At 37.4% G+C, this 27849-nt stretch overlaps 2 protein-coding genes across 3 annotated transcripts; one reads left to right on the plus strand and one right to left on the minus strand.

Moving 5' to 3' along the window:
- Positions 1–355: 355 nt before the first annotated feature.
- Positions 356–20886, plus strand: LOC115431941 (membrane frizzled-related protein-like). Of its 2 annotated transcripts, none has more exons than XM_030152662.1 (13): positions 356–817; positions 2002–2110; positions 3356–3493; positions 3638–3805; positions 6221–6440; positions 14104–14234; positions 14376–14501; positions 15902–15978; positions 16063–16211; positions 16368–16498; positions 18175–18309; positions 18536–18663; positions 20356–20886. In XM_030152662.1, the coding sequence occupies exons 1-13, from the start codon at positions 764–766 to the stop codon at positions 20578–20580; spliced, it is 1791 nt and encodes a 596-aa protein (XP_030008522.1). In that variant the 5' UTR covers positions 356–763; the 3' UTR covers positions 20581–20886. The 2 variants fall into 2 exon arrangements, with proteins under 2 accessions (XP_030008522.1, XP_030008524.1); XM_030152664.1 differs by having other exon boundaries at positions 3362–3493.
- A 282-nt stretch (positions 20887–21168) lies between these two features.
- LOC115431942 (uncharacterized) lies at positions 21169–27753 on the minus strand. The gene is made up of 5 exons (XM_030152665.1): positions 27663–27753; positions 23715–24566; positions 23501–23633; positions 22250–22327; positions 21169–21982 (listed from the first exon to the last, which is right to left on the minus strand). The coding sequence occupies exons 2-5, from the start codon at positions 24563–24565 to the stop codon at positions 21797–21799; spliced, it is 1248 nt and encodes a 415-aa protein (XP_030008525.1). The 5' UTR covers position 24566; positions 27663–27753; the 3' UTR covers positions 21169–21796.
- Positions 27754–27849: the final 96 nt, after the last annotated feature.

Below are 27849 nucleotides of genomic sequence, written 5' to 3' on the forward strand. Positions count from 1 at the left end.
AAAAACAACAGGATTTTTTTTTACAGTGTAGATTTGGGTAACCACTGCAGTTACAAATCTTACAATCTCTATAATTGTTCTCACAAATGCCAAATTACCTGCAGGGAAAAAATAAATAACTGACTGCGATGTGGGTTTAAAAAGCTTGTTTGTATTTGTATTAGTGCACCTTGCAGTTTATGTATTTGTTAATGTATGCATGCATGTGGATTAAACATTTTAGGAGCTTAAAAGATCATTACGGGGATTATGGAGGGTTAACAGGGACCACCATCTTCACCCTCACCCCTTCTCCTCCATTCACCTCCCTCCACCTCCTCCTCAGGGCTCAGTCGTCTCAGCTGACTCGGCTTTGTTCAACACTGTGAAGGAGTTTCTAAAACTCTTTTGTAACTACCCACACACCATCAAAAACTCAAGGCAAATACAGATCCAACTCAGACCAGCAGTAAATGTGGATATATTGATAGTTTTGGTCTGAATATTTCATGTGATTTCCATTTTTTTTTTGTTTTTCCTCCACATTTTTATCTGGATCATGTTGATGGAAATAGAGCGGCTCTGCCATGCCGGAGGGTCGACAGCTGTGAGGTGTCAGTGGAAGTCGACAGTCACAGCGAAGAAGTGAACACATGTGAAGAACACCCTGGAATACATTTTTTAACATCTCTGATCTCAATGTGGCCACTTTTGGGTTTATCAGAACAGAACCCTTGAGAAGAGGAGAGCTGACTGGACAGACAGAAGGACCAGCAGACTAAAGATGTCCGACCTCAGCCAGGTAGAAGTGTACTCAGACTCCTCAGATATTTACAAGGTGAGTGGTCATGATGGTAGAACATGTCTGATGATCATGATGTTCCACTGAGGTCAAGGCCAAGGTCAAAATCTTTCTGTTTGACAGATTTTATTGAGCATCTTCTTTTTGTTGTGTTTTTGATGCTATTTATCTTATTACTGTGTATCTGTTTGTTTTTGTTGTTTTTTTAATCAGTTTTAGTATATGTTGTATTTTTTCTTATTTTACTACTTTTAAATATATCTTACATTTGAATCTGCAGACTTGTACAGCACCTTGGACACTTTGCGTTGTTTTAAATGTGCTATATAAATTAACTCGACCTTGACCATGATCATATACAAGTTCAGATCATCATTTGATACAGTATAAAATATGTATAAAGCAAAATTTCAATCCCAGTGTTACTGTTAACACCTTGCCAATTTAACTTGTATTTCTCAAATGCTGGTCTTGCAACTTACAGTATAATCCTGCCACTCAGCTGTACTTTTCATCATGTTCCAGATGTTACTTTCTTCTAACCTACATTTGGTCCATCAGGTTCAACATATAATACATGTAATAAATATTGCTATCTATACAGATTACATGTCTTTTAGAATGCATATTAAGCTCCTAGTAAAGAAACCTGGGGTCACTCTGGGTTTTTACTCAGACAGGGAAAATGTTTGTACAGTCTCTATTTTTAAGTGTTATAAACTACAAATACATTATTTATGTGAACACCACTTCTTCTTCACTGCAATATTTGGATTCTGTATGAAACAGTGTATTGTGTTTTATATCTGATGCATCATTCAGCGTCCATCACTGTGTAGTCTGTGATATGGTTTTCTGTCCACCATTAAGCACCAATGTCATATTTTTATTTACAAAGTATTACTTAGTACACTTCCATCTTATTTGTGTAAATGTAATTTTATATCATTAACAATAGCCTTTAGGACTTTTGCACCTCTATACAAAGTTCTGAAGATTTAGACAGAATTTGGTAGAACAGTGTTCTCTTATTTCCCTCCCTGGTCTTGGAGTGATGTAAGAATACTTTATAGCTACATAATTTTGTGTCCTCCTTGGATATATTTGAAAGAGATTTTATTTTCCATGGATTTTCTGTATAAATAGAGGTTAAGTAAATAAATAGAAATATAATGTTTATGAAGATTTTCTTTCTCTCATCCCACTTTCGTTTTCCTTAGAATGTGTTCTGTAACCCAGCATTTGAACTGGAGGGGGAGCGAGAGGAGAGGGTGGAGGGATTCAGGACATCCTCATCCACCCCTGAACCAATCAAACCTCCAGCAGCTGGTGAGTCAGCCAATCAGCTGGCTGCTTTGTGTGACCACACTTGAATTAGGTTAGACTGTGTGTTGGGATTAGTCATTTTAATACCAATTGCTGACCACTGCACATTGCTGCATTTGGAGTAAAGAAAATGTGTATAAAACTTGTGTGTGATAAAGAACCAAATTGAGTAATTTATTCAAAATTTGAATGTAGTAAACATGATTACATCAAAAACAAGTGGTGCCAGGCACAATAAACCTCCTCGCACGTATTGTAGCTTATTTTGGCATGGATCCAGCTGATGTCATCATGTTTATGCCTGTGCTGATGTCAGCATATCGATTGCCTCTATACATGAGCCAAGTTTAAAGTAAATTGAAACAAAATTTATGTTTTTATAGACATTGGAAATTTTGCCCAATATAAGTAAATGACAGAAAAAAAAGATTTTAAAAATTCATAAAAAATTTGAACTTAAACCTAAGTTTCCTAAACTGTACCCACATCTGTTCTGGGTCACTGGCAATCTATAAACTAAATTTAGTATGAATTCAACCAGTAGTTTTGCTGCTACAGACATGTGAAATTTCACTCATTATAAGTAAATTGGGAAAAAAAAAAGATATGAAAAAGTCCTTAAACAATTGAACTTTGACCTATTTTTCCCAAAATGTAATCAGATCTATTCTGGGTCACTGGCAATATATAAACCTAATTTGGTATGAATTCAACCAACAGTTTTGCTGCTGGAGTGTTAACAAACAAACAAACAAACTAGAAGCACTTGGAGAGTGCAGACCTCCACCGAGGCAGATCAGTGGGCCCCTGTGGCCCCCCCACCCACCCCTGATCACCACCAAAATTTAATCATTTGTTCCTTGTACCAGTATCATTTCCTGAAATTTTCATCCAAATCCGTCCATAACTTTTTGAGTTATCTTGCACAAAAACAGACAGACAAACCAACATCGACAAAAACATAACCTCCTTGGCAGAGGTAACAAACAAACAAACAAACAAACAAACAAACAAACAAACAAACAAACAAACAAAACAAACCTAAAACAATACCCCTTGCCTCCCCTTCGGGGGGCGGGGTAATAATGACTTCAGTAATTTGCAGTTTATTTTTTAGATTCTATGTTGTGTTGCTGTTCAGTGTTCTAAAGTATATAAAATGAAGATAAACCACGCTGATGACACTTAACACAAAAGTGCATGTTGTGCATGTGTCACTAAAGTGCATGTTGTGCATGTGTCTCTGAGGCCCAGGTTGGTGTCTCTTTGGAGTGTGTTCAATGCGACTGCGGGGCCTGGGCTGTGGCTGGGGGGCCGTGTTGGTCTCTGCTGCTGCTCTGCTTCTGGTAGCTGCCCTGGGACTGACCCTCGCCCTCATCCTCACACGTGAGTCGCACCTCAGATAAGAACAAAATACCTGGTCATAGAATCTCTGTCATTCAGTCTGAGAATATAAATGAAATGTGAGGCTACAGGATGTGTGAATATGATGACTTTACAAACAGTATATACTTCCTATTCCTGCTTTAGAGATAAAAGACCAATCAGCTGAGGAGGAGTTGGTGTCCACCACCCCTTCAGACCTGCTCAGCACAGGAGAGGAAGTGTCCCATTCGTTACCCACAATCCCTACCAGCATTAGTCAAAGGGATGGTACAGCTGCACCACAACCAACCAGACTGCCTACATCTGAAACACGTAGGACATCCAGGTTTTCTACAGTGAAACACACTGTCAAAGCACTCATCCATCCATCCATCCATCCATCCATCCATCCATCCATCCATCCATCCATCTATCCATCCATCCATCCATCTGTAAATAATATAAACACAGAGGTGTTCATTTCAGTTATTTATGATAGACATTATATATTATACTTCTTCCTGCAACATTTCAGCCACTAATATCTATTTCTTATGAATCTACTGTATATGTTCCTGCTAATCCTTATGTCGGTGATTTAATTATTACCTGTTGAAAATAAACGGTCGAAAACCAAAATTAACTACTTCACATCAAGACAAGTTAAGTTTAAACAATGCATCTTTTCCTTAAATGGGGCAGAGGAGGTAGAGGGTTGGTAGTTTGAACCCTTCTCAGTCCTAGTCATTTGCTGTCTTGTTCTTGGGGAAGACATTTCACCCACCTTGCCGCCACTCACACTGGTGTATGAGTGCTTGGTGATGGGTGCAGACTGGTAGCCACACTGCCACCAGCCTGCCTCAGGACAGCTGTGGTTACAGATGTGGTTTACCACAACCAGTGTGTGCATGTGAGTGTGAATGGATAATGAATCTAAAATATAAAGGGCTTTGTGTGCCTTGAAAAGCACTATAAGAAATCTAATCCATTTGTGCACTAGAAAAAATCTAAATCTTACCAAGTGTATTTTTCTCATTTCTATTCAAAATATCTCATCACACTTAAAATAAGACATAATCACCTAAAGAGTAACTTTTCAGTGAGACATAAGAACTTTTTTTTAGACAGTAGATCTTGAAAATCTTATTTCAAGAAGTCTTACCAAGATAATTTTCACTTGTTCCATTGGCAGATTTTTTTCTTGAAATAAGCAAAAAAAAAAAAAAAAAAAAAAAAAAAATTGAATTGAATTGAATTGAATTGAGAAAAAAAAAAAAAAAAAAAAAAATCTGCCAGTGGAACAAGTGAAAATTGTCTTAGTGAGATTTCTTGAAATAAGATTTTCTATTGTATAAAATAAGTTCTTACATCTCACTTACAAGTTACTCTTTAGGTGATTCTGTCTTATTTTAAGTGTGATGAGATATTTTGACAAGAAATTAGAAAATTACACTTGGTAAGATCTTGATTTTTTCCAGTGTATTATTGTAAAATTAGGTTAGATATATTAGAAATGATAAGAAAAATGGGTAAAAGTCCACATTTACCCACACTGTTCAGAGTCAGATCCCATTGTTTACACCTGTCAGCTTCATCTGGGAGTTATTACTAATGCATTCCCTCTAAACCAGAGGTGTCGAACATGCGGCTCGGTGGCCAAATCGGGCACGCCAAAGGGTCCAGTCTGGTCCGTTGGATTAATTTGTGAAATGCAAAAATTACGCAAAAGATATTAATCATTTTCTCTCCGGGTACTCCAGCTTCCTCCCGCAATCCAAAGACATGCACTGATTGGTTAACTGGTTAATCTAACTTGCCCGTAGGTGTGAATGTGAGAGTGATTGTTTATCTCTATATGTTCAGCCCTGCGATGAACTGGCGACACGTCCAGGGTGTACCCCGCCTTCGCCCCTGTGTAGCTGGGATAGGCTCCAAGCGACCCCCGTGACCCTAGTGAGGATAAAGCGGGGTCAGAAAATGAATGAATATTAATCATTTTAGTTTAAGTTCCACATTCAGACCAATTTAATCTCCAGTGGGTCGGATCAGTAAAATACTATCATAATAACCTATAAATACTCACAACTTTTCTCTTCTAAATGTAAACATTTTTATGTCATTTTACTGTATTTACACTAAAACAAACTATCATTTCACAAAAAGCACAAATAACCTGAACAAATATGAAAAAATTGAAATATCTGAAGTGTAAGTTTACCAATATTCTGCCTCTTTATTAAATGTTTTGTGTATCTGTCAATCCACTATGATCTGTAAGTTGTTATTTGCATGTGTAAATGATAAACTGAGACATAATATTGTTGAAATTGCACTTAGTTTTCTTAAGAATTTCAGTTTTTTCATGTTATTCACATTGTTTTAAAGGAGAGTTGGTAGATGTAAACATTTTCATCACATAATTTTACTATTTTAACTCTAAAACATAGAAGAAAATTTGGAGCTGACATTATTTATATATTATTATGTTATTATTTCACTGGTTCGGTCCATTTCAGATCAAATTTGGCTTAATATGGCCCCTGAACTAAAATGAATTTGACACCCCTGCTCTAAACCACCATCAGCATGTCTTAAAATGGACAGACCTTACAAACAAGACAAATCGTCAGTTGCATGGGGGGGCTTTGCTTTAGTTAATGTGGCTTTGTTTGGACCCTGGTAGGGAACTACTGTACTTTATTGTTGATGATGTTTTATCCTGCAGTGTTTTTTTCTCCCATCTCACAGGTTGTGGAGGGGTATTAACCGACTCAGAGGGCAGTTTCAGTTCACCAAACCATCCTGGCTCTTATCCCCCCAACTCCTTATGTGTATGGGTCATTCGAGTCCCACCCCCCTCCTTGGTCCAGATCCACATTTCCTCCTTAAACGTAGAGGGGCCGTCTCCATGTCTGTTTGACTGGCTGGAGGTGCAGGAGCAGATGGATCAGAGCTCTGTGGTCACCAGGTCAGTCAGATACCACTGGTCTGCATCAGTTTAACACATACAACAGCAGGGCAGTGAAGGACTTCAGTATTCATCTAATCATGACTGCAAGTGATGGAAATAATTGAGTACTTTTACTGAAGATGAATACCTCTAAAGCACAGGTGTCAAACATGCGGCCCAGTGGCCAAATCAAGCCCGCCAAAGGTTCCATTCCGGCCCGCAGGATGAAAGTGCAAAACTTAACCTGAACAGTCAAGGTTGTCAAAATTATTTTGGTTCAGATTCCATATACAGACCAAATGTGATCTCCAGTAAAAATAACAACACAATAACCCATAAATAATGACAACTACAGATTTTCTTTGTGAAAAATTATGTGGAAAAAAATTAAATGAAAAAAAGATTTCACTGTGAAAATATTTACATTTGCAAAACTATTTTTTCCACAATAAAACACAAATAAATACATAAATAAAAACAAAGATGAACAACCCAAAATGTGCAATTTTAACAATATTCTGAATGTTACTAAATGTTTTGTGCATTTAGGGATCCATCCCATCCCATCCCATACCATACCATACCAACTTTATTTATAATGCACTTTAAGAACTTTACAGCTAGCCAAAGTGCCGTACACCAAACATAAAACAAGGGATTAAATAAGTAAATAAGTAAAACTAGTGATAACACAGGGTGTAAAATGGGCTAAGAACAACAAAATACAACCATCATAAAAACAAGACAAATTAAAATCTGATAAAAACAGCATTAAAAAAAAAAAAAACAGGCATGTCACTCATTGATTAAAAGCCAATGAGAAAAAGTGCATTTTTAGACGTGATTTAAAGACAGGTAGAGACTGAGCCTGTCTAACAACTAAGGGCAACTGGTTCCACAACTTTGGGGCGACAGCAGAAAAGGCACAGTCCCCATGGAGCTTCTTTTTATTTTTTGGAACCACAAGTTGTAGCTGATCTGCTGACCTGAGAGCACGAGGGGGGGCATAGGGGTGGATCAGGTCAGACAGGTAGGAGGGGGCAAGGCCATTAAAACATTTAAAAACAAATAGAAGAATTTTAAAATCAACTCTAAAACGCACTGGCAACCAATGGAGTGAAGCTAAAACTGGTGAAATATGTTCATGTTTCCGTGTCCCTGTTAAAAGCCGAGCTGCAGCATTTTGGACCAGCTGCAGTCGGGAAAGTGCGTTTTCACTCAACCCAGCATGAAGTGCATTACAATAGTCATGTCTAGTAGTTACAAAAGCATGGATCACAGTTTCAAACAGATCCCTGGGCAGAACAGATTTTACTTTTGCAAGCTGTCTTAAGTGAAAGAAACTGGACTTGACCACATCACCAATTTGGCGGTCGAGTTTAAGATTGGGGTCCATTTTAACACCCAAATTTGACATGACCGGTTTAACCATCCACTGTGATCTGTAGTTGTGTTAATAATAAGAGATGTAATATTGTAGAAATTGTTCAAATTTTAGTTCCAAATTCCAAAATTTTAACAATATTCTGCCTGTTACCAAATGTTTATGTAACATTGTGTGTAATGTACATGTATAAATAATAAGCCGAGGCATAATATTGTTCAAATTGCACTAATTTTTCAAATGAAATTTCTGTTTTTTCAGGTTATTCACATGTTTTTTGTAAAATGCAAATATTTTCATAATTTAATTGGGGTTTTTTGCACTAAAACAAAAAGAAAAACTTGGATTTGTCATTATTTATAGGTTATTAAGTCATTATTTTACTGGTCTGGCCCACATGAGATCAAATTGGGCTAAATATGGCCCCCGAACCAAAATGAGTTTGACACCCCTGCTCTAAAGTAACTGAGTATTTACATTGTGTACAACTTTATACTACTTCAGCTCATTTACTAAAAATACTGCAATTATTTCTTGACTCTTTTTCCACTGGAGGTATTTTAGTGGCGGTATTAGAATTTTTCCTAGATACCAATTACTTGTCAGGTTGTGTTTTTTGACACCTCTCAAGATGAAAATGTCATATCTTTTATTTTGTATGTTTGAGATAAATTGTTGAATGTTTCTTTATGAGTTGAGAAAACTGACCTGCCTCTTATGCTGAAGTATTTTTTAAACCCTTTGGATTTTCTGGAAAATGGATGGTCACAAAGTTGCAAGAAGGCCTGTTTTTATGAGCTAAAAAAATTACATTGGAGTTACGTGGTTCTCACAAAAATGTGAAATGATTTGATAGAACATGATACTCTAAATTAAAGTACTTATTAAAGGAATTGAATATTGACAGCTGGAGTAAATAGCTGTACAACGCAGCATACATGTATCAAAACTACAGTATATAAATGAATAGTGAAACACAAGACAGACCATTTTAGTGCACAATGACTATTTTTAAGAATGCATGGAAACATTCATGTCGTTACATGAAATTGTTGGTAGATGGCGCAAAAGTTCTTTCCATAAATATGGGACTTCTAGGGACTGATGTCAACTTGGAATGAATATTTACATATTTTGATCTTCTCTTATGCTTGCATTTTTGGATGAGGCTGTAACAGGATTTGTGAAATTCTAAAGTGTGTGTATACATATCTTGTTCATGAATTCTTTTTAGGATTAACTGTGCAAAGTCCACACGAAAGTGAACTGTAATCTGAAGAAAAGATTTGACTTGAACATTTACAGAGTTGACAAGTCACTGAGTGTACGTATTTAAAAAATACGAAGTGAAAAACAGTATTTAGAGTTTTAATCAGGTGGTAATTGGTGGTCCACATTGGTCTTGGTCTTGTTTCTGACAATAAAGACTCAAAATTCTATTTTTTATTTATTTATACATTTACATAAACATATACTCAGACATAAAACCCACACAAACACAACACAAAAAAAAAAAAAAAAATTACACAACAAACCAACAAACCTATTAGACAAAAGAAAACAAGGCAAACTCATACAAAATACAACAACGAAACAAATAAATTATATGAACTGCTCTTAACGATGCTCAGGGCTGATTGAGAGTTAATATAATGTATACTAACAACTAATTTCTCCATCAAGAGGACAAAGGAGACAGCAGGACACTCTTGTTGACAACAGAGAATAAAGGATTCCATTGTTGATAAAACAAATTAATGTGTCCATGAACAGAAAACTTAATCTTTACCAACTTTTAAAACAAAAGTAAATCGTGCACCCATTGCGCACAAGTGGGTGAAAGCAAATCTTTCCTCTTAAACAGACTCATACGACAGGCCAATAGTGTACCAAAGGATATCGAGTCACTTTGGGCTTTGGACAATCCCAGAGCCGGTGAAGAAAAACCAAAAATGGCCATTAGGGGGCATGGTTGGACTGATTTACCCAGAGCAGTGTTAATTAAAGCAAATATATTATTCCAAAAAGTATTAAGTTCTGAGCAGGACCTAAACATGTGAACATGGTTGGGGGCAGCACCACACCAGTTACAGTTTGGCTTTGGATCAGGAAAAATCTTTGCCATCTTTTGGTTGGTCCAAAAATAACAATGTCAAATTTAACACTGTATAAATGACTGCTTAGCACAAACAGAAGATGTGTGAACCCTCTTTAAAATGCTAAGACAAAGACTGCCGCAAATTGCTAAACTTAACTCAGTTTCTCATTCTCTTTTTAGAACTGAGGAAAAGGAATTTTGATTATTTAAAAATGAGAGTATTCCCTTAAGTGCTTGGGGTCATTCTGAAATTGAGTCACATGCATTTTTTGCCGGGGCATTAGGAAACTGAGGCGTCACTTTGGACATAAAGTCACAAATCTGTAAATAACAGAAAAAGTCGCTGTTTTGGATTTAATTTTTATCAATAAGTTTGGTGAAAGACATGAATATGCCATTGTCAAAGAGATCAGAAAATGTCTTAATCCTCCTGTCCTCCTAATCAGAAAAGGCTTTATCCAAAAGAGATGGTTTAAAAAGATGGTTTGAATGGATAGGAGCTTTTAGAGAAATTGACGTCCAATTAAAATGATGCTTGAATTGAATCCAAATTTTAACAGTATGTTTCACAGTAATGTTCTTAGTGTAATCAGTTGGAGGAGTTGTGTTTGAAAAATCTGTATCTGTATCTGCACCTGTACCTGTGTCTGTGTCTGTGTCTGTGTCTGTGTCTGTGTCTGTGTCTGTATCTGTATCTGTATCTGTACCTGTATCTGTAACTGTATCTGTACCTGTACCTGTACCTGTACCTGTACCTGTATCTGTACCTGTACCTGTACCTGTACCTGTACCTGTATCTGTGTCTGTGTCTGTGTCTGTGTCTGTGTCTGTATCTGTATCTGTATCTGTACCTGTATCTGTAACTGTATCTGTACCTGTACCTGTACCTGTACCTGTACCTGTACCTGTACCTGTACCTGTACCTGTACCTGTACCTGTATCTGTACCTGTATCTGTATCTGTATCTGTAACTGTATCTGTACCTGTACCTGTATCTGTATCTGTGTCTGTGTCTGTGTCTGTATCTGTATCTGTACCTGTACCTGTACCTGTATCTGTATCTGTACCTGTACCTGTATCTGTACCTGTACCTGTGTCTGTATCTGTATCTGTACCTGTACCTGTATCTGTACCTGTACCTGTATCTGTATCTGTATCTGTACCTGTACCTGTACCTGTATCTGTATCTGTACCTGTACCTGTATCTGTACCTGTACCTGTGTCTGTATCTGTATCTGTACCTGTACCTGTATCTGTACCTGTACCTGTGTCTGTATCTGTATCTGTACCTGTACCTGTATCTGTACCTGTACCTGTACCTGTGTCTGTATCTGTACCTGTACCTGTGTCTGTGTCTGTGTCTGTATCTGTATCTGTATCTGTACCTGTACCTGTACCTGTATCTGTACCTGTACCTGTACCTGTACCTGTATCTGTATCTGTATCTGTATCTGTACCTGTACCTGTGTCTGTATCTGTATCTGTATCTGTACCTGTACCTGTACCTGTACCTGTGCCTGTGTCTGTGTCTGTATCTGTATCTGTACCTGTACCTGTACCTGTGTCTGTACCTGTATCTGTATCTGTACCTGTACCTGTATCTGTATCTGTATCTGTACCTGTATCTGTATCTGTACCTGTATCTGTATCTGTATCTGTATCTGTATCTGTACCTGTATCTGTATCTGTATCTGTACCTGTACCTGTGTCTGTGTCTGTGTCTGTATCTGTACCTGTACCTGTACCTGTACCTGTACCTGTATCTGTATCTGTACCTGTACCTGTGTCTGTGTCTGTATCTGTACCTGTACCTGTATCTGTACCTGTACCTGTGTCTGTGTCTGTATCTGTATCTGTACCTGTACCTGTATCTGTATCTGTATCTGTACCTGTACCTGTATCTGTACCTGTATCTGTATCTGTACCTGTACCTGTATCTGTATCTGTATCTGTATCTGTACCTGTACCTGTATCTGTATCTGTATCTGTACCTGTACCTGTATCTGTACCTGTACCTGTGTCTGTATCTGTATCTGTACCTGTACCTGTACCTGTATCTGTATCTGTATCTGTACCTGTACCTGTATCTGTACCTGTGTCTGTGTCTGTATCTGTATATGTACCTGTACCTGTACCTGTGTCTGTGTCTGTGTCTGTATCTGTACCTTTACCTGTGTCTGTATCTGTATCTGTATCTGTACCTGTACCTGTATCTGTATCTGTATCTGTATCTGTACCTGTACCTGTATCTGTACCTGTACCTGTGTCTGTATCTGTATCTGTACCTGTACCTGTATCTGTATCTGTATCTGTACCTGTACCTGTATCTGTACCTGTGTCTGTGTCTGTATCTGTATATGTACCTGTACCTGTATCTGTATCTGTACCTGTATCTGTATCTGTATCTGTACCTGTACCTGTACCTGTACCTGTACCTGTACCTGTACCTGTACCTGTATCTGTATCTGTACCTGTACCTGTGTCTGTGTCTGTATCTGTATCTGTATCTGTATCTGTATCTGTATCTGTACCTTTACCTGTATCTGTATCTGTATCTGTACCTGTACCTGTATCTGTGTCTGTGTCTGTACCTGTACCTGTATCTGTATCTGTACCTGTACCTGTACCTGTATCTGTATCTGTACCTGTATCTGTATCTGTATCTGTATCTGTATCTGTACCTGTATCTGTATCTGTATCTGTATCTGTATCTGTATCTGTACCTGTACCTGTGTCTGTGTCTGTGTCTGTACCTGTACCTGTACCTGTACCTGTACCTGTACCTGTAACTGTACCTGTACCTGTGTCTGTATCTGTATCTGTACCTGTACCTGTATCTGTATCTGTACCTGTATCTGTACCTGTACCTGTATCTGTATCTGTACCTGTACCTGTATCTGTATCTGTATCTGTATCTGTATCTGTACCTGTACCTGTACCTGTGTCTGTATCTGTATCTGTACCTGTACCTGTATCTGTATCTGTACCTGTATCTGTACCTGTACCTGTGTCTGTGTCTGTGTCTGTATCTGTACCTGTACCTGTACCTGTACCTGTACCTGTAACTGTACCTGTGTCTGTGTCTGTGTCTGTGTCTGTATCTGTATCTGTACCTGTACCTGTACCTGTATCTGTACCTGTACCTGTACCTGTATCTGTACCTGTACCTGTACCTGTATCTGTATCTGTACCTGTACCTGTATCTGTACCTGTATCTGTGTCTGTGTCTGTACCTGTACCTGTACCTGTATCTGTATCTGTACCTGTACCTGTATCTGTATCTGTACCTGTACCTGTACCTGTACCTGTATCTGTATCTGTACCTGTACCTGTATCTGTATCTGTACCTGTACCTGTACCTGTACCTGTACCTGTACCTGTACCTGTACCTGTGTCTGTATCTGTATCTGTATCTGTACCTGTACCTGTACCTGTGTCTGTACCTGTATCTGTATCTGTACCTGTACCTGTACCTGTATCTGTATCTGTATCTGTACCTGTACCTGTACCTGTATCTGTATCTGTACCTGTACCTGTACCTGTATCTGTATCTGTACCTGTACCTGTACCTGTACCTGTGTCTGTACCTGTATCTGTATCTGTATCTGTACCTGTATCTGTATCTGTACCTGTATCTGTACCTGTACCTGTATCTGTACCTGTACCTGTACCTGTACCTGTATCTGTACCTGTACCTGTATCTGTATCTGTACCTGTACCTGTACCTGTACCTGTATCTGTATCTGTACCTGTACCTGTACCTGTACCTGTATCTGTACCTGTATCTGTATCTGTACCTGTATCTGTACCTGTACCTGTACCTGTACCTGTATCTGTATCTGTACCTGTACCTGTACCTGTATCTGTATCTGTACCTGTATCTGTATCTGTACCTGTATCTGTATCTGTACCTGTACCTGTACCTGTATCTGTATCTGTACCTGTACCTGTACCTGTATCTGTACCTGTACCTGTACCTGTACCTGTATCTGTATCTGTACCTGTATCTGTATCTGTACCTGTACCTGTACCTGTATCTGTATCTGTACCTGTACCTGTACCTGTATCTGTACCTGTACCTGTATCTGTATCTGTACCTGTACCTGTACCTGTACCTGTACCTGTATCTGTATCTGTACCTGTGTCTGTAGCAAAACTCCATACAATACTTATTAAAGGTGTGTATTTTTCTCTAACAGGTTCTGTGGAAATGTAGCACCACCGACCGTGAACACCAACAGCAGCTCGGTGTGGGTCACCTTTCACTCAGACAGCAGCATCGCAGGCAGCGGCTTCACTGCACAGTACAGGAGCATTCTGCCCGGGCACAGTCAGTAGTGTAACCTGTGATCATCTGTATGGAACATGCATTTACTGTATATATATGTTCTTTCACACCCGTCACCCTGTCTGTCCTTGTTTGTTTGTTTGTTTGTTTGTTTGTTTGTTTGTTTGTTTGTTTGTTTGTCAGAGAGCTGCTCCAGAGAAGAGTTCATGTGTGATAGTGGGCGCTGTCTGCTGCCTGTGTCTGTCTGTGACGGACATCCAAACTGCCACGACCAAACAGATGAGGAGAACTGCAGCCATAAACACAAGGGTAAAGAGGTCACACAACACACAGGACAGCCTAAGGATTCAGGAATTAACTAGGGTATTATTAAACTTAATGTAAATGAAGACTAAAACTACAAAAAAAAGGGGGGGGGGGGGGGGGGGGAATGTCATTAAGGTTTTTTTTTATATTTTTGTTGTACTTTGAATATTATTGTTTTATTCCTAGTGTCTTTCTTTAAGCTAATGCTGTAATGAGGTGAGATTAATCTTATAAACCCCACTGGGTTTTCTGACCTCACCTGCACCATTTGTTTCTTTGTTTGTTCTAATGTTTGATTTGTTGGTGTGCAAAATAAATAAATAAAAATAAAATAAAATAAATAAGTGAAATTAAAATGATATAAGAGTTTTCAAAAGAATGAAAAGTGAATAAAATTACACTGAAAATGAAATAAAACAAAATAGAATTGTGGGTAAAATAGGTTTGTTTTCATTTTTGACCAGTGTTAATGGTGGGAGAATAAATGACTGCAAAGTATTGAAAAAAAAAAAAAAAAAAAAAAAAAAGGTTTGATTGGGTGAGGTTTTTTTTTTTTTTTTTACTAAAGGACAGATGGTGTTGAGCATGTAAAGCCTTTTGAGGTGAATCTGTAATGTGTGAAATGGGGCCATATAAATAAAACTGAATTAAAAAAAAACCCAAAGAAATAACAAAAATATATATGGGGTCCCTTTTTAGATGAAGTGCAGAATAGATAACTGAGCGGATCTGACTGCAGTCTTGGGTATTCCTATAATAACTTAAGGGACTGGCTTTCTGATACTATTATGATCAACATCTTTTTGTCCTGACCAGGCCTTTATTCACCCTGAAAGATTTCTAATGTAACAGCATATCCTGTATAACAAAACTGACAGTACTCTATTGTTTTTGTAATTTTATGTTTGTTCGTTTGTTTGTTTGTTTTTTGTGAGTGGGTGTTTTTGTGTTGTTGCTGTTGTTTTTAACCATTTGATTTTCATATTTTTATTGATATATTTTCTTATAATTCTATCCTGTTGTATCACTGGAAAATATTTCATGGGTGAAAAGAAACAAAAAAACAATTTAAAAAAAGTGAGTTACAAAGAAAAAAAAATGAATTCAACTGAATTTTGGGCTTTGGATGAACAATGGTTGTGTGAAGCATACTTGATATCATAAATTTCCAAATCCTGAATTCATCTGAAATCTCTCGACGTTCAGCTGTTTGTGCATTTTTGAACTGAATTGAACTGAATTGCTTGTAATACCTCAAAATATTAATTCAAACTAAATAAAAAAATCAAACAAAACTAGTTAATTCTTCAAAAATAACAAACACTTACACTAAAACTAAAGTGAAATTGCATGTCAAAACTATAATTCCCCTCTTACATGTTTCGGCCTCTGTGTTTTCACAGAATGTGGTGGACAGAAAACAGGCCCATATGGTTTCGTGTCCAGTCCAAACCACCCGATGCCTTATCCTCACCAGCAGGTACGTTCAGTCCTGCTTTTGCTGCACATAACCCACTCCACACTCGTCCCTTGTGTCTAATTGTGTTCCTGTGTTTCCCCTCAGTTGTGTATATGGTATATTTCTGTTGAGGAGGGCCACGTCATAACCCTCAGCTTCAGGAACTTCAGCCTGGAGACTCAGGATGTGTGTGAATTCGACTACGTGGAGGTGCACGACAGCGTGGACACTAGAGCTCAAAGGATTATGGGAAGGTGTGTGTTTTCTTACCTCCTGTACACGTATCGTTATGTATATTTCTTTTACCCTGTTATCACACTTTCAGTACGTGGGTTAGCTTCATTTTCCTCTATATAAGTTATATAATCACATTGTGCTGAAGCATCTTGTGTTTCTTGTCTTTGTCTCAGGTTCTGTGGTACCACTTTTCCACCCGACCTAACATCCTCTGGCCCACACATGACTGTGGTGTTTGTGACAGATGAGGGAGTGGCCGACAGCGGCTTTAATGCAACGTACCAGGCTGTGTCCCTCTTGGACAGTATGATTCTGACGGATAACAATCTTCCTTTGTTTCTTTCTTTACTTTCACCTTCCCTTTTTTGGCCTCTTTAGTGTTCCTCCCTTTTCTTCTATTCTCTTCCTTATTGTTGTGATTTTCCCGTATGAAACATGGATGTAACTCAAATTAACCGATATTGACAAGTATCAACTCACATCCATTTTTATCTCCTGTATTGTTACACCGGGCTACAAACAGGATGTGTCCAGAAAAACAGTAGAGAAATTTAACAAAATTTGGGTCAAAGAAAAAGTAGAGAATGTGTATTATTCAAAAAGAATCTTCATCTCTGAGCTACCGATCCTACTTAGAATACATGTTCATAGTTTATAGTGTAAGATTTATACACTTCATATACAAATATACTGTAATTTATATGTGTTTAGACAACCAGGAATTTGAAAATTTGTTTTTCAATACAACTCATTAAAGTAGAACATTTTATCTCAAAAACAACAGACCAGTATTAACAGCTTTTATTTCTTTTTTGGAGGCACACTTTACTGAAATATTTAGTATTGTGAATATTAAATAATAATATAAGGCATGAAACAGGAATGAGTGAATGACTTTGCACTTTAGCTGGACCCATGCTGCTTTGTTTGTTTGTTTGTTTGTTTGTTTGTTTGTTTGTTTGTTTGTTTGTTTCTTTCTTTCTTTCTTTCTTTCTTTCTTTTTCTTTCTTTCTTTCTTTTCAGTACTTGTGCACATATACATATATAGGTGTATTTAAAGAAAATCTCACTTTGACATCGATACACACTAACGCTTGACATAGACTTACCACATTTCATTTTTCTAATTTATTGTCACTCATTTGTATCTTCTTTGGTTACAGTCTTGTTATTTATACTTATTTGGGTGAGATCATTTTTCAAACCTCTTCAGGTTTTTATTGTGTTTTGATCTTTGTTTTTCTCCTCCTTCTTTTCTTTTTTATTATGAATGACTGTTTCCATCAAAATGGCTTCATATTAAGAATATCACTGTAATTGTTCATTTACATCAATTTCTACAACTCTATTTATTCACATGAACTTTTATTTAATAATCATTTAATGTTGTTACTTCCACCCCTCATACCCTGGCCACTTTATTGAAATGATAAATGACTAGTTTGTGTTGTGAATAACAGATGATGAATGTGAATTATTAATTTTAATGAATCAAAATTGGCTGTTTTCATCAAATCACAACAGTTTTCACTGAAACCGCTTCAAAATGACTTTATTTATTCACATTAACTTTTATTTACTTTTATTTAATAATCATTTAATGATATTACTTCCACCCCTCATACCCTGGCCACTTTATTGAAATGAAAAATGACAAGTTTGTGTTGTGAATAACAGACGATGAATGTGAAATATTAGTTTTAATGAATGAAAATTGGCTGTTTTCTGTCATCACATCACAACAGTTTTCATTGAAACACCTTCAAAATGACTCTTTTTATTATTATTTAATCTTGTATCAATTCACATACATTTTCAGCACCTCTAGTATTATGAGTTCATTTGTTACTTCAACCCCTTATACTCCCAAACACAAAATACTTCAGTGTCACTTTCCGTCTCCTTCAGTCTCTTCCTCACTCTGTGTTGCATCATGTCTTGTTGCTTTGTAGATGTTAATGTTGATTATGTTTTTGAAAGGGACGTGTGGTCCAAACCAGTTTGCGTGCAGTACGGGGGAGTGTCTTCAGCGACAGTGGTTGTGTGACGGATGGAACGACTGCTCTGATGGAGCAGATGAACAGAGCTGTGACAACTCCACCTACCCTCCTTTTAGTGAGTTCATGTTATCTCTGTCCCTGATCTAACAGGTTTTAGTTACAAGCGCCGCTAAGCTGACCAAGGAAAGTATTGGCTATTGAAATCTCAGAAAGTGGAGCAGCCTTGACATGACAAAGCAATAAAAAAAAACTGTGATGTCTTTGTGTATCAGACATGATGTTCTGGTACTTTCAGTGTCATATATTAGTCAGATCTGTTTTCCTTTTCTCTTTGTCACCAGTTTCTTCATGTGAACTGATAGAGACAGAGATGTGCCAGGGCCTGAGCTATAACTTCACCTCATTTCCAAACATCTGGCTGCCCATTGCTGACCAGAGAGAAGCTGCCACACTGCTGCGTCAGTACAGGGTAAAAGCTTTTGACCTACTCTGAATACACTGCAAAAACACCCCGACAGAAAGAGAGCAAATATCACTAAATATAACCAAATGACCTTCTCTTAACCTCCTAAGACCCAGCTGTGGGTTTTCTGTCCACATTTGTGGACAAGAGTTTCACAACTTTATATTAAAAAAAAAAAAAAAAAAAAAAAAAAAAAAAAAAAAAACTGTCCACCACAAAGGACATTCCATAAACATTTTAAACACTGCATCTGAAAAAACTGTTGCATCATGATGTTTCCAATATAGGCACTTATTTAATAAAAAACAAAAAACGCTTGTACTTTGCTGACATTTCCTGGGTCTTAGGAGGTTAAGCAAAAAACATAAGATTATTAAAGGTTTGACTTCTTCAGTTGTGCTTATTAAAAGCAATAAAATTTGAAAAGATGAAAAAGAAGGAAAATTATCTTGTTCTTCAGCCGGAATATTACATAAACTGTTGATGTAGTTCATAACACGTTAGCTGGACTATTATCAAGATAGCATTAAGTATACTCTTAATGTGGGATTTACTTGGGTATGCACTATTTTTTTTTTCCAGAAATTGCCTGCTTCAAAGATAAAATGTGCTAAACTTTTCCCTTTATTCAGATAAATTCAAAGTTCTGGTAGCTCATGCTCTTGCATATACCATATAATAAATGTCTACATCTTACATTAGAAGAACCATTCTTTTTGAGTAAATCTATTCTCTCATTAATTAACAGAATTTCATAAATTACTCACTACTATATCTTTAAAATTACAACCAACCAGCACATTTGACTTTATTTTTCATTGGTAACCCAAATTTGGTAAAGTTTTTCTACTTTTGTTTGTAGACCAGAATTATTTGACCTTATATATCACAGGTGTCAAACATGCGGCCCGGGGGCCAAATCCGGCCCACCAAAGGGTCCATTCCATCCTTGGGATGAATTTATGAATTGGAAAAATTACATTAAGAAATTAACAATCCTTTTAGTTCAGGTTCTACATTCAGACCAATTCAACCTCAAGTGGGCAGGACCAGTAAAATACGGTCATAATAACATATAAATAATGACAACTCCAAATTTTTCTCTTTGTAAATGTAAATATTTTCACGTATTTGCACTAAAACAAAGTATAATTTCACAAAAAAAAAGAGTAAATAACCTGAACAAATATGAAAAACCTGAAATGTCTTAAGAGAAGTAAGTACAATTTTAACAAGATTCTGTTACTAAATGTGTTGTGTATTTGTAGATCTACTGAGATCTGTATGTTGTAATAAGCATGTGTAAACAATAAACTGAGGCATAAAATTGTTAAAATTACACTTATTTTTCAGTTTGTTCATGTGATTCACATCTTTTGAAAGGATAATTTGTAGATGAGAACCCTCTCATAATGTAAATTTACTTTTTTTGCTCTAAAACAGAGAGAAAAGTTTGGAGTTGACATTATTTATATATTATTTTTTTACTAGTTCAGCCCACTGCAGATCAAATTTAGCTGAATGTGGCCCCTGAACTAAAATGAGTTTGACACCCCTGTTATAGATAAAAAAAAAAAAACAGAACTTCCATTTTTGCAGTGTACTCACAGGCAATAAGAAAAAAACAACAAAAAAAACAAATAAAAGAACATTATATTTTTATATGCATGTCAGGCTTCTTGTTATCTTTTCATCCAGGTGCTGATGGAGCTTGCGTGCTTCGAGCCCCTGCGGCGGCTGATGTGTGGGATGTTCCTGCCCCAGTGCAGCCCTCAGGGTGGCGTCCTCCAGCCGTGTCGCTCAGTCTGTTCCTCAGCTGAGCAGCAGTGCAGCCAAGCCCTGGACATGTTCTCCTTCAGCTGGCCTTTTAACTGCCACCTCCTGCCTGACTCACAGGACCCCATGGAGTGCTCTCTGCCTTAATGCAACAGAACGTATTAAAACTGACACGGAGTTGCCAGTCGGAGGTCATCAACGTTATTCGGTGCTTTCCAAAAAATGTGGACGTCACTTTTGCTGCATGGAGTGTTTCAGAACTGAAAATCTGCACTTTGTAAATCTGCAGCTAAGAGTCAGCAAGAAAACAACCTTCACAACACAAATGACAGGGAATGTGTTCAACAGAAGTGACCTTACAAATAAATCAGCTTTGTGTTCATGTTATTCAGAATGCACTACACAATACTGCGGTTTACTACAGCCAGTATGAATACAAGATATTTAACACTTCATCTGGTCAAGCTTGTTTAATTTCAGGTCTGCAGCACATTAAGAAAAAATGGAACAGGGAAAATTCAGGACTAGTAATCGGGTAAAAACTTTAAGGAATGTGATGCAACAGAGGGTCAAAACACTGGAGGTGGAGAAGTGTCCCATACCTATGAACGGCAGCCCCACCAAAGGGTTCAGGGTTTGTTTCTTTCTTTTTACGCTATTTATTACTTTAATGTCGAACATGAAAAACACACATTACCGACCAACAAAAACAGAATGAAAGGGTCAGAGACGTCACCTTTACAATGTTCTTTATTTAACAGTGCACCACAATGTGCTCATATCACTGCAGTGTTTGTAACAGTCCAGATTTGTTCTAAAATTAGGTCAAATTGGATACAAAAAGGTGACAAATCACTCAGGAAATCCAGATTTTTCGCATGACACAATATAACAGACTCATATGGTAAATGTATCAATGACTTACTGCTTTAGCTTTTTACTGATTAAAATGATGGCAAATATGAGGACAGAAAGCAGTGAATAAAATAGAAAGAGTCCACTGTACTGATACAGATCGATAAAAATCAGGGATATTTAAATGTTGGCCTTATGTGATTGTAACTATTTGTTCCATAAATCAAAGGACAGCTTCAAACACTGACCTGGACACAGCAATCTCATCTATCAATAAACATTATTATACGCCTGAGGCTTGGAAAGTGCATAAGAAGAAACTCCTCCTTAAGCAAAGTATTTTCCTTCTAAAGTGAAAGACAGTGAATATAAAAATATCAGTTTCGTATTCACAGCATCAACTGGCATGACAGATTTATAATACATGACTTTACATGTGTCTACAATCAGATGTGTAAATTGCGTGACAGATATGCTTCTGTCCAGCCGTATTTGGCTAAAGCAGTCGCTACAACGGGATGATGAGTTTCAGGGTTTGTTCTAAGGCGACGGCTGTCAGGCCCCACACTCGATGCTTTCCGTTGCGGAACACTGGAAGTGTGTATCCGTACCTGTCCCCAGTGCGGAAATGTGTGTAACCACGGTTCTGAGGGTTGCACAAGTGCGACAAAGACAAGGTGAAGATCTCCTCTACCTGAGATGGAAATACACAGAGACAGCAGATGCCACAAACTTCAGCTTTTACAGAACCCAACAAAAAGCGGTGGTAAATCTTCCAATTTGGATTTTTACAGATCTAGTTTATGGGAAAAAATGGACCAAATATCTAAAGAATAAAATCTGTGTGGGATTACATCACTGAAGCCACATGCTTCTTATGCTTCCAGCAATATTAATGTGCATTATTTTATATATTATACAAACATTTTATTTGTGTTCCATAGCAATGGAATGATTATACCTCTCCAGGATTTGGTTTGAAGGACAATTCCTCTATGGGACCCAAGTTAGCGAGCACAGGAGCAATCATCATCCCTGACTGGAGACAAACACAAAACACTCAGACACCATCAGAGAAAAGTAAGAAACGACAAGGAAATGCTTTTCAGAGCACATCTAAGTAACGCTGTTTTAATGGCTTCCCCACAGCTGGTCTTTCTTTATATCTATTAATATGAACCGGCTCAATATTTTTCTTTTATTCATTGCACACCTGGAACAACATGCAAAACCTCAAGTCTCATTATTTTGAAACTTTTGTCATATTTGACTTGACCAGCTGTTCTTGTTTAAAATGGTTTATCTGCCTTATATTTTAACTGCCTCAGCTATTCTTAAATGTTGTGTTTTAGTGAATTGTTTTCCATCATTTTAATTAGGGACGTGCACAACTAATCAATTAATCAAAACAGTAAGCAGAACTGAAGTATTTTTAAGAGCCAAACATTTTTTATTTGGGTTAGAGATGGAAAAGAGATGGATGTTTCATGTCATAGTTTTTAAGAGTCTATCTGAATGCTGCATATTCACGTGAGTTTTTGTGTAGCACAGGCGAGACCAGAGCAAAATGTGGCATTATTTTACTCAACTGGAAATCAATATTTTTATTCCTTATAAAATTACAAAAAATGCATGTTTGACAAAGTATTTAAAATGTTTTAAAACTTAAACTGTAAAACTGTGTTTTATCCACCCTTTGGTTGGTCACATTAATTCTTCTTCTGAACTGCTTTGTCCTCAAGAGGGTCACAGGGTGAGGGTGGGGGGGGCATGTCGCCAGTTCATCACAGGCTGGTTGGTCAGGTTTTTATATGATTTTGGTTTGGTTGTAGGACACTTGTTGACAATGAAGTCATGGCTTATCGACTTACATGTGCTTCATTACTTGACAACAAATAGTACCCAGAGTTTTTAACCCCACTGACTGTGCAAGTATAGCCCAGTTATCAGCTCTATACCTCAATATATTCTAAGATAAAATAAAGGTGAGTGAATAAATAATAACTTTGTTCAGTGTCTGGTTAGGTTTTTATTATGCAGGTGAATTTGTCCACTTGACATTACAGACTGTCTGTTCACTGTGTTCAGTCACTATAACCAGTGTTAAACACAATTACGACATTCTTGAATGCATTTTTGTGAAGTAGCAAGTGAAGTGTGGAGTGACGACACCTCTGTCTTTCACCCATCAAGACAAAAACACTTAACTCACATTGTCTCTGAGAGGTTTAAGGACACCCCAGACCCTCTCTGTTGCCACATTAACTCCCAGTTCCTCCCGGGCTTCTCTCAGTGCTGTGGCCACCACATCTCTGTCCAACGGGTCACTCTTTCCTCCTGCAAAGCTATACAGTAATGTTAATGAAAACAAAGAAGTAACTGCACATTGTTTTGAAACCATGCCTGTTTTGTAGCCCACCACAGACCTGACATCTCCTTTATGTCTGCCCTTCAGTGTGCTAGAGCGCAGAGTGAAGAGAAACGCAGGCTCTTCCTCTACAGAGCAGAGTGAGACCAGGACAGACGCCCACCTCCCCTGTCCTTTTTCCAGGCCCAGACTGGCCCCTTTTCGCCCTCGTTCCACCTCATAGAGCTTCACGTTGGGCCCCAGACTCTGTCGACATCTCATTTCATTCTGCATGGACAGACAGTCTCTCCAGGCACTGGCTTGGTGAGGGGCTGCCTGGTGGACAGCTCTGGTTTGTTGAAACAAGACACTGGAGGGTAAAAGTGAGCTGTGGTTCAAAATCCAGGGAGAATGTGCTGACAAGCTGAAAGGCTGCCTGTAAAATAAACTGCTTTGAGAAGTATTACACTGAGTCTTATTAGTGAAACTGAGTGAAGGTTGGCTTATGTCCCAAGGTTTTCTTTGGGGTTGAAGGGAGGTTGAGTTGGATAAACAGTCATGGTAAGAGCTCAGAGCTAAATCCTTCACTGTGGCGTGCTTGCACAGATTATATACTCCTTCAGCCTTTGCAATAAGAAAAACTGTGCGGGTTTGATCACAGGCAGACACACTGGTTTTGGAGCACAGGTTCTGAAATGAACAATTACTTTTACAATCCAAACTTAATGCAAGTCCACTTAAAGGGGATAGAGTGCTTGTGGAGAGTGAAAATCCCTCTGTCCCACTGCCTCTTCTGTATCTTCTTTTCTTTACATTTTGATGCCATATAGAGGAGGTATGTTCGGATAAAGCAGACGGGTGAGAGTCTCTCAGAAGCAGCAAAGGTCTTGTGGGAAAAGACCACGTCCAGAGCCGAGGGCCCCTAAACATACTGTGGAAAGAATCAATACACACAAGGTCAGTTCTGAAAACATCAGTCAGTAAAGTCATGTTGCCCAAGTAACTACATGAACGGGTACCTTAAAAGTTCAGAAATCATACAAAACGTGATCGCTCATCTCTACAACTGTTTTTATTGGGATCATGATGTACACATACACAGAACCTTTTGCAGTGGTATTGGTCAAGGTATGTTTTTGTCACTTTTAAAACAGGGTGGACGATTCATGATTTGAGTCATTTTGCAATATAGCTAAACAAACAAAAAATATATTACAAAAAAAAAAAACAGGTCTAAAAATGATTAAAAATACAATAAAGCACCAGGAGCAATAACTGAAGAAACTAACAATTGGTATATTACAACAAAACACTTGCATTTGGATTTTTGTTGAACAAAAGAGGTAGGTCACCATAGGACACACTGATCTCCATTTATTTTAAAATTTTCAGCTGAAATAAAAAGGAAATATTAGATTTATCAATTAATTTGATGTACTGCCACGGCTCACTTAAAAATTTCTCAAGTGTTTAAAGTTTATAATTTAAACCAACATGAACAATACATGTTTATATTGTAGTTTATTGTATTGATATGAGCTTGACATGTCTAATATTCTTCTTTTTGAAACTAGACTGTATTTAATTACTATAACATTTCAGCATAAATTCTGAAAGTGTCTGCTGCTAGCTGAAGATTTGTGCTGATACCATAACACGTATTTTATAGATGTATATGGTAGTTTCAATGAGATTTCCTGGGCCACCTCTAACAGAAACTGAAATCCATCTTAGGACAGCTCTCAACCAGGGGCCTCTCAGTTGCAGCACCAAAATCTTTCAACTATGAAACAGAGGAGGCTTGGTTTAATGTCCTGATATAAAGTATGTTTAATGTGAGTTTCCTGGAAATATTGGGGGAAAGGACAAAATTGAGTTGTTTTTTTGGTTTTCAAATTCTGTAATTCTCAGGGGTTTGGCTGTCACACTGTGTCAAAGTGGACAAATGCAGCTATATTTGTGGTAAATATGTAAACAATCTCAGATTAAGTATCAAATTAAGAGATTTGAATGATGGGTCTATTATATTACACATAACATTACTCTAATTCTTGCACTTTTAAAAACTACAATAAGGTATAAACGATTCCTTGACAAATGCCCACAAGACAAATCCCCACAACCTTAATGAAAAAAAGAGATAAATGCCCACAATTTGTAGTACGGCATTATTCCAATGGGGGAACTAACTATATGAAGCATGCAAATACTGCAGATATTTTTAGTACATAGGTACTGCAGATATCTACATATGCAATCAGTATTCAGTTGTTAAGCAACAATAGTCCAACTAATTATGTCATTGTAATATTATTGATACAGGATCTGAATTAAGCCTTTATGATGTGTGAATACATTAAAATAATGCAAAAGGACAGTTTAATTTAGATTTTGTTTTTTTTCTGTAGAATATTTTATGAATACTCAGGTGCTACATGTACACACACACACACACACACATATATATATATATATATATATATATATATATATACACACACACATATATACATACACACATACAGATTGTAGAAACCTAAGGTGCTTCATGGTATGTGCTATATTAAATAAAAATGCAATAGACAGTTCAATTTAACATGTAAATGCAAATACAGATTTTTCTTACATGGGACTTTAACATGTTCTTTAAGTTTATAACTTGTCGAGGTGAATATATCACATATGAATCCTCAGGCGATGGGACTTGTAGTGTTTGTTTAATTTAACATGTAACATTTTTCCTTAGTAGCTATGAATATGTCTACATACAGATGTGATGGGATATCACAGGTACTGTTTTTTAAATTTCCTTACTAACAATGTATATAATTTTGTTTGCTAATAAAATACTATGAAATAAAGTTGTGGGCATTTGTCTCTTTTTTCATTAAGGTTGTGGGCATTTGTCTGTGCACCGGTATAAACATGCACATTATACCATATCTATTGTGACTGGACTGCACTTTTTCTAATCTTAGACTGTTTTTGTGTCGATATGTAGGGTTGCACTGTAACCTGCCAAGGGACTACAGATTCAATTTAGCAGTTATGCTATCTCTGGCATATTCACATTGGCACTACATGCAGAGTTCATTCATGTGTAATGTCTCCTCCAAACAAACAAACAAACAAACAAACAAATAAATAAATAAATAACGCACTAGATGCTGAAAGACTGATTGTTACTGAGTTGTTTCACACAATGTGTTTGGTTTCTACCATGTTTCAACATTACAACATGATGAAGCAACACCGCGTGATCTTGATCCTTTCACAACACTTTCCCTTAGCAATGTTTTCTCAGTATTTTGTATTTTCACAGTTTTATTGCAGTGGTAAACTACTCAAATTGCAAAACTACGATAGCACACTATTTCCTAATAATTACAGTCCTCATTCCTGACACACATTAAATGCCACATGTGTCCAGGTGCAGAGGATTATTAACACTGATGCCAAAGGGAGCATGGTCAGGTGAGTTAAAGGGCACAAACCTGACTCCAACAGACGTTTGTTGTCTAAACACCACCCAAAGCCAGCTCTTGTTTCACTTTGGAGATATTCCTACACATCCATTAAACGACCTTAAATCCCTCCAGTGTATGAAGTACATCTCTAGTGAAGTTAGCGGGTGTAACTAATTTGCCCAAAGCTGTCAAACTTCACCTCATTAGCCATTTGCTAGCACTTGGCTGCTAGTATGTTATCAGGATAATAGTAAAATGTACATGACGTTAAATACCAGTGGCTGCATCTTCTTCGCCAACCAAAACTGTGTACACTGTAAACCGCTTGTTAACAAGTCAAGATGTTATCTATCTTGAAGTCAACAGTCAAACTCCTACAAACATGCTAACTAACCAGCTAGCATGTTAGCATAAACTCAGTAAATACAAAGGTAGTGTTAATCGTTTTGTGGTGTGAATTTAATGATAGTCACCCTCAAACATCGGCGGTATTCAGCTTAACACTATGACGTTTCAGTTATCGGAATTGAAACCGTGACTTGAAAGTGACAAACACTCACCTTGAAAGTTGGGTAAACAGCACCTGCCTGGCTCCTCACCCGGTTAGCCGGTTGCCAGTACTTAATATGGCTGCCCGTAGCTTCATCTACGTCGATTTTGCCCACACTACGCTGCGGTGACGCTTAACTTATTTTACTAGGCGGTTTGAGCTTGTTCTTTTAAGACTTTATTCATATTTTTTCTGTT

This window comes from Sphaeramia orbicularis, chromosome 13 (genome assembly GCF_902148855.1).
Source record: "Sphaeramia orbicularis chromosome 13, fSphaOr1.1, whole genome shotgun sequence".
NCBI lineage: Eukaryota > Metazoa > Chordata > Actinopteri > Kurtiformes > Apogonidae > Sphaeramia > Sphaeramia orbicularis.

Excerpts from the sequence above, each read along its gene's own strand:
- LOC115431941 (XM_030152662.1), top strand. The coding sequence starts at position 764 with ATGTCCGACCTCAGCCAGGTAGAAGTGTACTCAGACTCCTCAGATATT. Across the intron at positions 818-2,001 it reads ACTCCTCAGATATTTACAAG|AATGTGTTCTGTAACCCAGC; the intron begins GTGAGTGGTCAT and ends CGTTTTCCTTAG. Across the intron at positions 3,494-3,637 it reads CCTCGCCCTCATCCTCACAC|AGATAAAAGACCAATCAGCT; the intron begins GTGAGTCGCACC and ends TTCCTGCTTTAG.
- LOC115431942 (XM_030152665.1), bottom strand. The coding sequence starts at position 24,565 with ATGTTTAGGGGCCCTCGGCTCTGGACGTGGTCTTTTCCCACAAGACCT. Across the intron at positions 23,634-23,714 it reads AGACATAAAGGAGATGTCAG|CTTTGCAGGAGGAAAGAGTG; the intron begins GTCTGTGGTGGG and ends ATTACTGTATAG. Across the intron at positions 21,983-22,249 it reads TCAAACCAAATCCTGGAGAG|GTAGAGGAGATCTTCACCTT; the intron begins GTATAATCATTC and ends TTTCCATCTCAG.